The sequence below is a fragment of the Aristolochia californica genome, unplaced genomic scaffold (assembly GCF_029961685.1).
Source record: "Aristolochia californica isolate CCGP_79_NKW_82.1479 unplaced genomic scaffold, dmAriCali1.0.hap1 SCAF_15, whole genome shotgun sequence".
NCBI lineage: Eukaryota > Viridiplantae > Streptophyta > Magnoliopsida > Piperales > Aristolochiaceae > Aristolochia > Aristolochia californica.
The window spans coordinates 2,200,015-2,216,111 of NW_027181826.1; the positions used below are offsets into that span (position 1 = coordinate 2,200,015).

Consider the following 16,097-nt stretch of genomic DNA (forward strand, 5'->3'; position numbering starts at 1 on the left):
ATGTTTAGAAATCTTTGTTGATTTTGCACATAAAAATCATATATATTGTAACACAAAATTTGCATAAATATCGTCTTGCGCATTGAAAATTCGACACATTTTATCTGATTTTAGATATATCTCGACCAATTTGACACATTTGACTTAGATTCAAGCTTATGAAAGCGTAAGTTAGATTGTTTCGCTAGTATAACCAACAGACTTGTTTCTAAGAGGTAAATTATAGAATAGAATAAATTTATTTTTTACATTATCTTATTTATATACGATATATTTGATATATAATATTACTAATATATGAAATAAGTTTTTTTCTATAAATAAGTTTCGCTTTAATTTATACAAAATTTAAAATAATATTAAATAATTATAAAAAATACTTAAATTAAATTTTATCTACTAAATAAAAAATTTATCGAATTACTCAGGTAAGGTGGCGTGGTATGTCTACGGAGCAGTAGAAGACAGTTGCCACGTGTCACATTGGGGCTTGAGGGCAAAAAATATTTTTGTAAAAGTCAGACAGAGGGGGGGCCCACTACTCTGTCGGCAAGGAGGAAGCGGGAGCCGCAAAAGGAACTAGACGCGGGGCCCACTTAAAACTTTCCTGCGTTTCCATGCGAAAGAGACGAGAGGGAGGTAAGGCACGTGGAGGGACCGGAGTGGGCCCCGGAGCTTTATCTGACGCGTCGACGTCGGAGTTCGAATTCCGAGCCGAGATGACGACGACCCGGAAACGCGATCCGTTCTCGAAAAGAATAGAAAATGAAATCCGGAAGAAAGAAGAACCGCTGTACCACTAACAGCCCCACCCAATTTCCGGACGGAGGAAAAAGACAAAAAAGTAGAGAAGTCACACGCGCGGCGAAGATGAAGACGAAACGCCCGGGCTCACTTTAGTGGTGGGCCCCTAAGATGGAAAGGGAGTTATGGACCATGCCTAGGTTTGGTTTTGTTCAAAGAATGGAAGTGGCGTTTGCGTGTGTAAATGTAGAGTGATGGCGTTGTCAGCGTCAGAGTGGGCCCGCAACGAGTGTGTAAATGACGTTTTTACCCTCCTCTCCAATGAATTGAAAGGACGGCCCTAAAATTTAGGGGTCACATACCCTAAAATATAATACTGAATTGACCGATATCCGATATTCAATCTTGGCACCGATATATACATCAAAGTATAATACAAGATTTTAGGAATCTTGATACGATATCCGATAGGGATGCAGGGAACTTGGTTTGTATGTGTAGGGGGGAGGGGGACCCTTGAGTGAGTGTAGGGTATACTACTTGAAAGTTTAAAAAATGCAAGTGGATAAAGAGGCCAGGAAGGACAGAGGAGGACCACCTTTCTTTCTCCTTTGGATGAAAGGGAACCGTTACTTGAATGTAGGTGCTTTTCAGAATGACAGAAATGCCTCCTTCCTCTGATTCTTCATCTTCTTGCTATCTCCTTCAACTCGTCTAAGCTACCCTCTGAAAAAAAAAGGGGTGTTTTGCGGTTTTATATTCTGCTCATGCGTAAGAAAATACTGAGATCAGAGTCCCATGAATGAATTTTTAATATGAAGTGATTTTGATCATAAGGTAATTACGATAATCTAAATTATGTTAAATGCTGGAAAATTTCAGATTGAAAACTTGAATCGGTTCTGAGAATTGAGGAACGGAGAGGAAAAAAGAGGAGGGTGGGAAGCTGGGGAAGAAGGAGAGAGAAAGAGTAGGTTCCTCCGTCTAGATTTGGTATGGCGTCACGTGGCAGTACATCTTTGTCCATGCACACCCACTCTTCCTCTTTTAATTAATTGAGCAGAGAACCAGAAGAGAGAGAAAACAGTTTTTTTTTTTTTATCTTTTCAAACCCACTAGCGGACTTTGCAAGGAAGACGATGATGAAGAAGAAGCAGCGAATTCCCCTTCACCGTCTCCAGCCGGTCATACTCCTTTCCACTCCTTTCTGAAGGACAAATTCCCATTTTACCACTCCACCCTCTCTTCCCCCTAGATCAGTCTCATGGTTTGACTCTGAGGTCTGTCCTGAACGCAGTAATAATCTGTAACCAGAGTAACGAGATCATTACAGTTCCATTGATGGGTAAGTGTTCGTTTAAGGCAAATGGGTTCAATAATGCTCTTAACTGTAGCCCTTTCATTGGTATGTTTACTGTTCCATTCCTGCAATGTCAGGACATGGGATTAATGGTGATAAGCCGATGATGTGGGTAGACTGCAAAGGGTAAAGATAGGGAATACAAGAAAGTTCTCTCAGTTCTCTCTCTCTCTCTTATTTATACATATATTTTCACCCTCTTCCCAGGACAAACCTCTTTAAAGCGATTCTCCATCATCAGCCTCTCCCTCCTAAGAGGAACAGGATTTTTTGCTGGCCTTGGCCGAGTTACAGAGAGGGTATTTAGTATTAACTTTGTCTGGTCCTTATTTTCGCCATCTCAGCCTTTCTTCCAATTATTCTCTACTCTTTTTCCTGCTCAAACAAGAACTGCTCCGGTTTGTAGTCGCTTTGTCCCTTAAAATGCATCCTTCGCCCATCTCTCCTCTTTTGCCTCAACAAGCCATGTACGCATGTCTATCCGGTGTGCCTTTTTAAGGTGCTAATCTTATAGAACAGATGGATTTCGGGGTGGTTGGGTTTGATGGGTTGGTGAGTTCTGAAAGTGGGTTTCCTTCCTTAGTTTCAGACGGTGATGACCGGCAGAAGTGCTTTGGATCTGGGTATCTCAAGCAGGGGAGATCTGGAGTGGTCGAGGATGATTGGAGAAGCTTGAAAATGGCTAAAACTGATACAATGCTGTTGCAGTCCAGAACCTCTTCTATGGTGAGATCTAATTCTTTACTTTCAGATCAGCAGCAGCACCTCTTGAGCTTCTCCTCTCCCAAAAACGAAGCTTTGGTGGTCACTAGTGATGGGTTAGCAGACAGGAGTTTGCAAAGTGGAAGCTTCAGTTTCTACCCCCAGTCTCTGTCTTACGGTAGAAATACAGGTAAACTCATGTCTGTGTGTGCATGAAATGAATAACCAAGTTTTTTCTTGATTTTGAGCTCTGGGTCTTGAATCGATCTCCATTTCTTGAGATTGGTTTTCTGTATTCTGTGGAAAGATGAGCCTTTTTTAAGCAAAAGATACAAGTACTGTTGAAGAGTAGGGTCCTTTCATGGAGCTGAAGATCTATTTTTTAGTCTTGTCAATAAAGTTATGCTTTTTATTTTCCATTTTTTGTTGAAAAAAGAACAAGACTGCTCCAAAGTTGAAAAGATTAGATTGAGTCACAGTCGTCTGTATTTCTTCCATTTTTCACTGTCCATGTGTCCAAGCTGAAAAGAACCAGAAGAAAGGAGGTTGTGATAACCATGGGAGGTCTGGGTTTAATTACTTCGTATTTGTTTTCAATCTACTCTTCCCACTTCTTTAAGAATGATGTCAAGATTTTATGGTAGGCTTCCTTAAATGTTGCAGTCAGGTAATAATCTCCTGTTTCACTGTATGCCTCTTCAACGTTTTTCTGTTTTATTTCATTCTTTTTCCTTTCTCCCCACCTTCCATTTTTCGTTTCTTCTGTATCTGTTGTTGAACTTCGAAATCTCGTATGAATTTTGTTTCTCCAGTCTGTTCTTGAAGTTTTTTCTCTCTCTCTTAACCTCTGGTATCCTGCTGCAGCTGTAGGTTCTGGAAGCTTGAATGGGAGCATGCCTGGGACTCTGTCAGGAGTAAGGGGGCCCTTCACTCCATCGCAATGGATCGAGTTGGAACATCAGGCCTTGATTTACAAATACCTCAATGCTAATGTACCTATACCCTCAAATTTGCTCATACCCATCAGGAGAAGCTTGAATCCGTCTGGGTTTTCGGCATTTCCGCCTGGATCTCTCAGACCCAATTCGTGTAAGTCTTGTCAATGGAAGATCTGTTTAATTGTTAGGCTTGCTGCAAGTAGAGTCTTTCTGTTTCTCTTGACATGATGCTTTCCTCATCTTTTCTTTTCTGAAAAAACCAATGAACTATTCATTATACGAGTGTTCACAAATTGGAATTATCTTTTGGAGTAGAATATGCTGCTTGAGATTGAATCTGTTGGAGATCTTTTCTGGTCTATTAAGATAAGCGGCTTGAAATATGACCCTGAATGCAACCTTTATTACCCTTTCAAGAAGAAATTGTTTATTGTTTACTGGAAGAAAAAAAAAAAAGAAATTGCTTATGCAGCATAAGATTCCTATCTTTACTTGGTTTGTGAAGATTGGTATTCTTCTGTTCTTCGTGAGTATGGTTCTGATTTTGCTCAAATTCTCTCTTTCTGCTTTTCCTGAAGTGGGATGGGGTTCTTTCCATCTGGGCTTCTCTGGCAACACTGACCCTGAGCCCGGGAGGTGCCGTAGGACCGATGGAAAGAAATGGCGGTGCTCACGAGATGCAGTTGCCGATCAGAAGTACTGTGAAAGGCACATGAACAGAGGCCGCCATCGTTCAAGAAAGCCTGTGGAAGGCCACAGTGGCCATGCCGCTTCTGGCCCTGCTGCTACTGTCCCCAATAGCCAGCCTATTTCATCATCGGCACCGGTGGCAGGGTCTGCCAGCGGCACATCCAACAGCCTCGCCGCTGCTCATCACCAACAGATCAAGAGCATGCAGACTGGTCCTGATCCTCCATCTGCCTCAAACATTGGCAGGTACTGACCAGAATTCTTCTCACTGTTTGCTCCTTGTCTGCCTCACTATGCTTCCATTTTTTCTCAAAGAAAATATCTAATTGCGAGTCTGTTGCAGGATTCTGATGAACAAATCCAATGTGGATGAACGGATGCAAGATTCCCATGGTCTCTCCTTCAAGGACTCATCCTTCCCTGTACTTAAACAACATATCCCATTCGAAGAACCTTCTAGAGCTGAATTTGGACTGATTTCCTCTGATTCCCTGATGAACCCTGTGAGAAACTCTTATGTTGAGAGCCGAAGCTTCAACTCTTCACCTGATCGAGAACCTCAATCCCATTCTCTTCGTCACTTTATTGACGACTGGCCCAAGAGTCGACCCGACCGTTCTTCGCTAGCTTGGCCTGAGGTGGAAGAAATTCAGTCAGACAGGACCCAACTCTCAATTTCTATCCCTGTGGCTTCCTCGGACTTCTCTTCATCGTCCTCCTCCCCGACCCATGAAAAACTCACACTCTCACCACTGAAGTTATCACGTGAATTGGACCCCATTCAGATGGGTCTGGGAGTAGGTGGTGTGCTTACTGAAGGGAACCAGAGGCAGACGAACTGGATACCCATAACATGGGAGAGTTCCATGGGTGGGCCACTTGGAGAAGTCCTGAACAAAAGTGGTAGCAATCCAAAAGATCACAAAAACTCCTCTTCAGCACTGAACCTTATGACAGATGGGTGGGATACAAGTCCTAGATTGGGGTCGTCACCAACGGGCGTCCTACAGAAGACAACTTTTGGATCACTCTCCAACAGTAGTGCAGGGAGTAGCCCTAGAACTGAGAACAAGAGCCAAGATGTTAACACAAGTATCTGTGACGATCTCCTTGGTTCTACTCTTGTAAATTCCTCCATCCCATCTTTGTAAGCTTTCAACTCAAGATGAAACCAGAGTGACTGGACAGAAGAGGTAAGAACAGAGAAGCATTTCTTCCAAGGTGACGGAAGAGAAGATTAGAGGACTATCTATCTGACATGAAAACAGTAAAAAACAGTTAGTTGTTGTGGGTGTTTTTATGGGAGTTTTCTTTAATTTCATTAATTTCTTTGTTGTTTTTTTCCCTGTTTAAGTTTTTCATATCCTTGTAGGGTTTGTGGGTGATATGTGGCTGACTCCGAAGAATAGGGATACAGCCATTTTGGTTTATGAATCATCGAGTATCTATGATTAACGTTTAGTTTAATGTATCTTCAGGAAGAATGTCTACTGTCTTGTGCCGCCTCTTTAACCTATTCTTCTTGCTATTCCTTTTCAAAATCTGCTTTTTGTTATCTGGTATGGAGAGTGAATCATGGATGGCCTTTCCTTGTATTAATTGTCAGCTTTTCTGCATTATTCTACCTTTTCCGTAGCCGACCTTGGAGACGGAATCTCTTTATTGTCAAGAATCATGAAACATTGGGGCTTGTACTCGGTTCTCTTTCACGTAATGACTGTATCACTTGGGCATGGTTGAGATTTTTGAGCTCCAGAAGGAAACTGTGACAAGTACCTGCCGCTGTTCATTAGTTTATGGGAGAAAAACGAACAGAAAAACTTCCTCACCTGTACCATGTAAGTATTCCGTGAGCCTGCTTAGTGGGCAAAATAAGTGAAGAAAACGGCAACGTTTGGTCGCTTTCCGCTGTTTGCCATGGTTTTCATTGGTAACAAGTAACAAACAGTACTGGTTCTGCCATGAAAATTGAAGAAGTTAATTTGCAGTCTTGGTTGAAGAAAGAAGATTCATTCAGTTGTAGAAAGAAACCCTTTCCAGAGTCTTGCGAACCTGACGAAGAGGGTATAATCGGCTACTGCTACTGGCAAGAATGAACACGAAACTTAAATGAACGCTTGTGTAAAAGGAAGCACCGAGAAAAGGGTTCTCGTGCCGAAGAGTGTTCTGGCAAGAGGAAACTGACAGAGCTTTGGAGGGGCTTCTCTCTTGTCTCTTCTGCTAGCAGGGAGGGTCAGACTCCACCGTCTTTCTTCCCCTTCCCATGACTCTGTTCTAACAGGGTTAAAATTATTTAGAATTGCTGCTTTAAGGGAAGGAAAATTTTGAAGTCTGTGCGTACGCACTTATGATTGATTTAAGGAATACTTCTTCAACCCATTTAATCAAGCTTCCCAATCCGTTAGCATAAAAAGTTGAGCGATTTTGAGATATGACTAAAATAGCTTTTCTCAAATACAAGTTCCATCAAATCACTCACAAATTATCTTGCAGGTGTTGTCAAATCAACAAGACAAAATCGATCCAATGTTTGATTAAACAACTGCTTCTGTGAAGATTCAATATTTCAGACGAAATCAACCTTGATATGCTGCTGAAGCTTTGCTATTCTTCAGCGTTTTAGCAAAGTTTGGGGGCGAAATGCTCCAGGAATTCAACTTCTCCACATTGGATCTTCATAAATGAATTGTTTCAGTTTTTTTTCAGAAACCTCTTAAAATATATCATGTTTTTCCGTTTAAGCTCCAAAAGGTTTATCTTAAAACCAAAATTTAATGAAATGTTAATCTTAGAACTGAGAATCAATGAACTTCTGAGGCTAAAAGACGAGAAAGACGATTTCCATACAAAAAAAACAAACAATGACAGAAGCGAAACAGATACACAAAAACAAAATAAAAACCAGTAAAAATTTCCTCAGCGTTGTGGTGCTCATATTCTATGGGTGTAAAGGAGTCTATCATGCCATGGCAATGGCAGTCAGAACGAGGAATTTTTTATAATCACAGCACCGAAACGAACCAGAAATTTAAAAAAAAAAAAAAAGAAGAGAAAAACAAGATCAAGGTTCTGGTGAAGGGCTCAGACACGCACAAATGAAGTCATCACGAACAGATGAATACATCTGAAAAGACCAAAAATAAATCAGAATCGAGAAACGAATTTCTGTCGTCACAGCCATAAGCAAAGAAAAATGAACCAAAAAAAACCAGAAGGAAACAATTGTTTGAAATAAAATTTAGAGACTAGCGTAACCCCAACCTCGTATCGATCTTTCGCAAGATTAGGGCTTTAAAAAGCCTCAAATTCATGTCAGGAGCATTAGATGCCAGTACAGACAAAAGAAAAGCTCAGACGGCATGATACATATATGCTCCATTGAATCGAAAAAGAGGAGTACAGAAGATCGAAGATTAAATGAAAATCGCGAAGAAAAATCGGAAAGGAAACGAAAATCTTCTTTTTACCCGTCAGGCTCCAAGATGCAGATGACGCTTCCACTAGATATATATACCACTTCAGATTCGTCTGAAACCCTAACCCTAGCTAAGACCCGAGACGCAAGTATAACGGGTCCGAACTTATTGTCCGATAATATTATCGGACCGGCTCTGCGTTTTGGGTTTTCGCCCCAATGAAGTCATGGGAAAAATAAATCACATTTGAGAACTCATTCTTTACTATATTTTTATAATTATTTTTATCCAATTTTTTATATTATTATTGTTTTATTTGGATCGTTTTGACTCTTTGTGCCAACTGAACTAGGGTTTTTGAAGAATGTATGATATTGTGGGCTCCGCTCATATCGCATGGAGAGGCCCATTATCTACTGGATGGGTTCGACAATTATAGATAAGGAGAAAGTCTAGCTTGTTTGCGAGCAACTCGAGTTCGGCTCGGTTAGATTTGATTTATCTGAATCATTTGAGTTAACAAGCTGAGCTCAACTGAACCATAGTTCGGTTAAAAAGCTCACGAGTCGGCTCGTTAACTTAACGAGGGTTCGGGAGTCAGGATCAGGAGCCAGGAGCCAGGACCGGGACAGGGAACAGGAGCGAGAGGGAAAAAATTCTTCCTCCCCTTGTCACCGTCGAGCCCCTCCCGTCCGCTGCTCTGGCCGCCTTCGTCGCCGTTGACAGTTGCTCACCGCCCGCCTCTACCACTACTTGGTTTGATTTCTTCCTCCTCTCGTCTACCTTCGCCGCTACTTCCGTCGCCGCCGCCGCCTCCATCACAACCGTTAGCCTTGACAATAGCTCCTCGCCGGCGCCGCTAGACCTCCCTGCCCCCCACATTGTCTCGGCGGAAATCCAAACACCTATATTAGGGGAGAAATAATTTTTCCTCAGAGGCACAAAGACATGTTCGATTTCGTATATGCGACCTTCGCTTGTACGATTTCTCTCATGGCTCTTGGAGAGACTCAAATTGTTTGAGGTACTCTTTTAATGCTAACTCCACTCAAGTTTTTCAGAAGAACAGATTGATAATATTTCAGAATTGTTAGTGTATGAATCCATGCTCCGAAGAAAAAACGAAAATGGGCATACGATTAGGTTATCCAAAACTATTTTTCTTAAACTTTTTCTATGTCTCCATGATCTGGTTTTCTAGTCCTTGAATCAAAACAATCTGATTGAGTACAAATAGACAAAATTAGCATTGCTTTTCAAATGAATGTTTTTGTGTTTGACTTTTGAATAAAGTTTATGCATAATTGTTTCAAAGGAAAAAAAATTAATTATTTTATAAATATTTTCTTGCGAAATATAGTTCTTTCCCTTTTGTATTTTACTTTTACCACCAAAATGAAAACATTTCGCTTGGAGAACATTTTTAATTAATTTTATTTTTTTAGAACTTCTCTATAGAAATATGAAATTTCGTTTATAGAGTTTTAATTTTTGTAAGCAAAATTTTTATTCACTGGAAATGTTTTAATCCTGTGTCTACTACAGTTTTATTGGCAAAGTTTTTTGAATTTTCTACAAAAGAAATCGACTTTCGCCGAATTTTGAGGCAAACCCTATAGCATTACCCAAAGAAAAATCAACAATAAATCTAAGCTTTTATATTTTATATTTATTTTTTATTATAATTTAAATTTAAAAATTATTATCAATAATAATTTTTGAGTTACTTGAGGGTAAAATCTATACCATGTTTTCAACTATGGATTAAAAATGATAATAATAACTTAAATATTTAATTATTGGTTTGCAGTTTTTAAAATAAGTGGACTTAAACTTTTATAATTAAAGAAAAATTATTAATCTGATAAAAATTTTTAACCAACGTATCCGCCATTAATGGAGGAAAATATTAGTGTAAATATCAGAATATTAGTATTCGGGATAAATAACTGGATCCATTCCAAACTAATGTTACGGAATTCTGCAGCAATCTACTTTCTGAACGAGACCTTAGTCTGTTTTCTAGATGGGGGAGAGAGAAACCGTGTGTAATTTAGTATATCGGAGACAGTAACCATAATATATCTCCTTTGTGTATAAGATTCCCGTAATTCCTTTAATATCTTCCAAACCCCAAAGTCCAATTTTGATCCAAGAAATCTCGTAAATCGGTCTATCCTTATCGTGTACCCTTCTCTCTCTCCCCCATCACTCCATTGCTGGCTGCCGCCTCACCCGTCCTCTCACCAGTTTTTTATATTTTTCTCGTCTTTCTGCGAGTCTCTGAAGGTGACCTGAAAATGACAAAAATTAATCTTAAAATCTGCAGAACCGAGAGAGATTAACAACAGCCAATCGTCAAATTAAGCTCCATTTAAGATTGGAAAATACTGCAGTTTGCGGAAGCTTCCGTATTGTATAAGAGCTCCATTTTCTCGTTTTTGTGCTTAGTTTGATGAGAAAGAGACAAGGAGGAATGTGTGGGTAGAGATAAGAGTTCAGATTTCCTGCTAGATATGGCCCAGCAAATCTGTGTTCCTCACCTATCACATGAATTCTCAATCGAATCTTTGCCATTTCATATGGTTGGTGGAGAGTGGAGTTTACTGCTCTCCAAATTTGAGCTCCTATGAGTATCATTGAACCTTCATTTGATTGTAGTCAGAAACTCAAAAGAGATGAACTTGTTCAAGTTTCTAACAATTAATTCACAGAGGTGGCTTCAGGTTGAAGAGATGCCAATTCATGCAAAGTTTCTAGGTGAAGTAACTCGGTTCCTTCTTCTTTATTCCATGACAATGAATCAGCCACAACCTCTGTGGATGCCGTAGTTAGTAAACATTTAATAGGGAAAGAAGAATGGACTCTTTGGCTTTAATGGAGTCATTCCATGGAAGGTCACCAATAGCTCGAAGACAAACACACAAAAGACACAGATGGTTTACCTGGTCATGGCTTTGGATTAGAACCAGTCAAATATTTAATCAATTAGAAACAAACTTTAAATTCTCTTCCACCATTTCCAGAGAGAAGGATTTATATAAAAAATTGTATTTCAGGCTAGTTGCAGAGCTAAGAAATCGCAGTAGAAGCATTTGAATATTCAGAGACGCCGGACGAAACGATGTATCAACCAACGAAAAGGTCAAAACTTTTTAATCTTCGTCTCAGTTCACTTGGTCAAAAATCCCTTTTGTACCATTTTCCACTGGAGGCACTCGATTGGAAGAAGCAACCCATGACGCAGACCCGAAAAGAACCAGTTTTCTCCCACCATGGCGCCATCTCCTTCTGTCTTCTTCCTCATTTGCCCAAGGAATATCTGCCGTCACAGGGCAAGGACTGCATGAACACTCCCGTTTAAAAAACCCCTCCGCTCATCCTGTGCTGCCACTGATCTTTCGCCCCCATGCCAGCATTGAGAAAGATGGCGCACAGAGTTCACTCTCTGGGGAATGTTCCCTTTTCATGGGAGAACGCTCCTGGGGTTTGTAAAGCCAGTTGCAGAGAGTACCCAGAAATCATTGACGGAGAGACCCTGAAGCTGCCTCCGCCTCCCTGCCCATTGGAGAGCCCCAGGATATCCGTCCATCGTGATATACATATCCCGCTTCCTCCGTGCCCGTTTCACCCTCCGAGGAGTTCTTCCAGGAAAGGGCTCAGGAGGGAAGATCCTTTCTTGGCTGCTTACATGAAGTGCACTAAGAAGGGTGAACAAGGGAAATCGTCCAGGGAGAGCCAGAAGAGTGGTGGGATTAGAGGAGGGATGAAGTTGTGGTCGTGCAAGCACTCTCTTGGTGTTTGGGAAGATAATTTGGTGAAAGTGGTTCATGGTCGTCAGCCTTCTCTTCGTTCTCGTTTGAGGGAGGTGATTACAGCCATGAAATGAACAGGCAGAGGAAAAAGGTTCGATCCTTTGAAAAAAATTAGTTTCTTCCGATTTGATTTTTTTCCACATGGGGATTGTTACAGGCCGTCGCAGAACGATGCCTAGAGGCAACACTACGAGTGATTTTTTTGGAATTTGATTACGAATGGAATTCCAAGTTTTCTTATTAATGGTTTCAGAATTTGTCTCCTCGAGCTCACTGATATAGATTAAGTATCAAACTGTCTTCTTGATGCCTGTTGACGAGATTACAATCTGAAACTCACCTATAGAGAGCATCAGAGAAAAACATCCGGGAATTAGTTTTTAGTCTCCAACTGTGTTTTTCCTTAATGAACCGATAAAATATTGCTATAAATCTCATTTTCTTTCGATGAGCTCACTGAAACTCTTAAACAACTGGGTCAAGACATCTATCTGAAGAAGCACGAATGGATCGTGTGGACAGGGTAAGAACCGAGCATGAAGAAACAAAGAGTTTCGCCTAACGAATTTCATTACTGGAAAAATCTACCAACCATTCCGTGATCATCAAACGACTGAAAGTTTACTTTGTTAATGTTATTTTAAACGGAAGTGGAGAGTCCAAAACACTCTTTAGAGTTTATCGGCAGATCGTTAATGCGCTTCCTCGGATGGCATTCGAATGGAGTAATCTATTCTTCTCAGCTTTTTCTCATGTAAAGAACAAAGACGACTCCATTACTGTATTCACAACCGCTCTCTCTGGTACCCACAAGAACGACGCTCACCGATTCAGTAGAACAGAAGCGACGAACAATCCCATGGTGGCTGAAACAAGGAAGAATTCTCTCATTGAGATGACGATTTTAACCACTAATGAAATAGGAATTGAATCCTGAAACTGATTATAAGATCATTAAAAGGGGACCCAGTTTTGAAATTTAGACTGACAAATTAGTCCTTGCCAATCCACACATCATAGGATAAGATTTCTCGAGTAATTGCTGAAGTCAGGATGAATATGGGTGATGGAACTTGGAACTGCTCTCTGCAATAAACTAGCAATTATCTATACTTATAAGATCCTTGCCTTACAAATGTAACCTGGAGAGATTTGATCTAACCCTAAATTAAGATCCTAGCCGTCCATGTACCCATCACCACCATTGACTAACCCCGTATCTTATGTAACTTGCCAAAAAGGAACACATCAATTTCTTCAGTTTTTTCTAGCCTTACCTTACCAACTATAACATTCCATACCAGCTCTATGCAGCCAGTCACAGAGAAAACAAGGGAGATGAGTCTGACCAAGGTTCATTCTTGCGAGGAGTGCTCCGGAGAAGTGGAGGAGGAGAGACTCAAGCTGCCGCCGCCTCCATGTCCACCAGAGACCCAGAAAGCATCGGTGCATGACCTGCAAATCCCGCTGCCTCCGTGCTCTTTTCCTCCTCCTGTGAGGAGTTTGTCGAAGAGGCAGATCAGGAGGGAAGACCCTTTTCTGGCGGCTTACATGGAGTGTACGAAAGTGGAAGATAAAGTTTCGAAGGGGAGAAAGAAGAGTGGATTCAGAGCAGCAATGAATTTGTTTTCCTGCAAGCGTTCGTGTGACATCGGGGAGAATAACCTGAGGCGGAGCGTTTCAACGACGTGTTTTCTGTCGTCGACGATGAAGGAAGATAAGTTTGCCTTGAATTGAACTCAAGTAAAGGATTTAGTTTATCACAGAGATGCTTTTTTTTTTTTTAGATGTTTCTCCTTCGTTTACATATGACCGAAGACGTGCTAATGGAAAACAGAATTTGAATAGGATCAGATGATCATTCTTGTTCAGTTGTGTATAGACACTCTTCGATTTCCTCCTGCTTTGAGGATCAGTTTCGATATAAAAGAGAAGGAATATCGATTCTCTTTGATTTGCTTCTTCTTTGACGATCGATTTCGAGATAAAAGAGAAGAAAACCATTGTGTTCTGAACACAAATCACACAGGAGGTCTACAGGTTTAGGTTTTCGTGCCGGAAGAGTTGTTAAACTTATATGATAATAAAATCATCTGAACGAAGAAACGAAATCTAATAAAATATATACCTTTCATTATAAAACCGACTTGTATAAAAAAGTAACAGAGCGAGTTATATAACCAGAGTTTAAATCCTTCAAATGTAAAAAAGTCCTTCGAGAAGCTTGGCCTTCTGCGAAAATGCCCGACCGTATAATCAAATTTCCATCGCGCTCGTCCTGTATAGACGAGACCGAACATCGTTTAAGATCCAGAATTCCGCTTGTCTCTGCCATGAAAAAAAAAAAAACGTAATCGTCATTTCAAGGGAATTTTACCAAAATATCGGTTTTAAACAATTTATTTATGAAAATAACGAAGACCATAAATTATTTACAAAACTACCGAACTTTGACCGGTCCACTGTATATGTGGACAGTCACAGGTGACACGTAAGCTTTGATTGCTTACGTGTCGCTCCATCATCAGAGCGATGCTGTAGATGAACACATAGACTGCCACATCATTATTATTGACACGTCATTTGCCACGTCATTACATGATAAAATTTTGAATAAATTTAAAAAAATTAAAAAATCACATACACTTTTTATTACCTTATATCTAAAATAAAAAATTATTTAAAAAAATTAATAAACAATTAAAAAATTAACTCTTACTTATTTAACACCATTTAATATCAATTAAAATATTTATTAATTAAAAAAATTATCGTTATACTTTTTATTTCTTCATATTTTACAAAATAAAATAAAATAAGTAAATTAATTAGATTTAAAATATTTATAAATTAAAAAATACAAAAAAAATATTTTAGAGTTAAAAATACAATTTATTTGTATATTTTTATCACCTTATTTACGAAATAATAATATTTACAAATTTTAAATATTTATAAATTTAAAAAATCTTACTCTTAACCCATATATTATCGATTTAAAATATTTAAAATTTTTTAAAAAAATACAAAAAAACTATTTTAGAGTTTAAAAATATAATTTATTTGTATATTTTTATCACCTTATTTATAAAATAATATTTAGAAATTTTAAATATTTATAAATAAAAATAATCTAACTCTTACCCATTTACTATGGATTTAAAATATTTATAAATAATTTTTTTTATTTTTAAGTCTTACCCGTATATTATCTATTTAAAATATTTATAAATAGAAAAAAATTTACTCTTAAATCTTACCCATATATTATCCATTTAAAATATTTATAAATTAAAAAAAATATACAAAAAAATTGTTTTAGATTTTAAAAATATAATTTATTTGTATACTTTTTTATCACCTTATTTACAAAATAATAAATTATTAAAAAATATATTATTTAATTAAAAATCTTACAAAACTTTACAATAATTTTAATTTGGCAAAAATTTTATTAACATAAAATCAGAAATTAAACAGTAAATCACATAAAAATCAATACAGTAATTAAACACCTAAATTCAAATTAATATTATAATTAAATACAATAATTCTATCCAATTAACAAAAACCCTAAAAAATCACCCCAAGGTTTTGAGAGAATGGCCGGGACGAACAAAGGGGAAGGGAAAGAACGTCGGCGGCGAGAGGATGAATAGAGGGGAACGGAGAAAAAGAACGAATGATAAGGCTGAGACGAAGAGAGAGTGGTTGAGCGGAGGGCGTCGAGGGGGAGGGCGAGCGGCGGCAATAGGGGCGAGGTCGAGGCCGAGGCAGAGCAGAGGCCGCAGGCGAGCGGCCGAGGCCGAGCGGCGGCAACAGGGGAGGCGAGCGGCAATAGGGGAGGTGAGCGGCAGCAGGGGAGGCGGCAGAAGGCGAGCGACGAGAGGAGAGCAGCCGAGACGAGAGGCGAGGAGAAAATCGTGGAGGAGAAAATCGCTTGCGGCCGCTGCTCTGCCTCGGCCTCGTCCCCGCTGCCGCCACTCGCCTGCGGCTACTGCTCTGCCTCAGCCTCGACCTCGCCCCTGTTGCCGCCGCTCGGCCTCGCCCTCGACGCCCTCCGCTCAACCCTCTGTTCATCCTCTCGCCGCCGACGTTCTTTCCCTTCCCCTTTGTTCGTCCCGGCCATTCTCTCAAAACCTTGGGGTGATTTTTTAGGGTTTTTGTTAATTGAATAGAATTATTGTATTTAATTATAATGTTAATTTGAATTTAGGTGTTTAATTACTGTATTGATTTTTATGTGATTTACAGTTTAATTTCTGATTTTATGTTAATAATTTTTTTGCCAAATTAAAATTATTGTAAAGTTTTGTAAGATTTTTAATTAAATAATATATTTTTTAATAATTTATTATTTTTTAAATAAGGTGATAAAAAGTATACAAATAAATTATATTTTTAAAATCTAAAATAAATTTTTTTGTATATT

General features: G+C 39.2%; 1 protein-coding gene and 2 non-coding genes across 3 annotated transcripts; 1 reads left to right on the forward strand and 2 right to left on the reverse strand.

The window, feature by feature from the left end:
* Positions 1 to 2,332: 2,332 nt before the first annotated feature.
* LOC137952042 (growth-regulating factor 6-like) lies at positions 2,333 to 5,918 on the forward strand. Its single transcript, XM_068799110.1, has 4 exons — positions 2,333 to 2,996; positions 3,671 to 3,895; positions 4,323 to 4,680; positions 4,778 to 5,918. The coding sequence occupies exons 1-4, from the start codon at positions 2,624 to 2,626 to the stop codon at positions 5,583 to 5,585; spliced, it is 1,764 nt and encodes a 587-aa protein (XP_068655211.1). The 5' UTR covers positions 2,333 to 2,623; the 3' UTR covers positions 5,586 to 5,918.
* Positions 5,919 to 7,360: 1,442 nt separating this feature from the next.
* On the reverse strand, positions 7,361 to 7,449 carry LOC137952430 (small nucleolar RNA snoR8a). The gene has a single exon (XR_011112263.1). It is a non-coding gene; the product is annotated as a small nucleolar RNA snoR8a (small nucleolar RNA).
* Positions 7,450 to 7,510: 61 nt separating this feature from the next.
* LOC137952432 (small nucleolar RNA snoR126) lies at positions 7,511 to 7,614 on the reverse strand. The gene has a single exon (XR_011112265.1). It is a non-coding gene; the product is annotated as a small nucleolar RNA snoR126 (small nucleolar RNA).
* Between the last annotated feature and the right edge of the window lie 8,483 nt (positions 7,615 to 16,097).

Excerpts from the sequence above, each read along its gene's own strand:
- LOC137952042 (XM_068799110.1), top strand. The coding sequence starts at position 2,624 with ATGGATTTCGGGGTGGTTGGGTTTGATGGGTTGGTGAGTTCTGAAAGT. Across the intron at positions 3,896-4,322 it reads ATCTCTCAGACCCAATTCGT|TGGGATGGGGTTCTTTCCAT; the intron begins GTAAGTCTTGTC and ends CTTTTCCTGAAG. Across the intron at positions 4,681-4,777 it reads TCTGCCTCAAACATTGGCAG|GATTCTGATGAACAAATCCA; the intron begins GTACTGACCAGA and ends AGTCTGTTGCAG.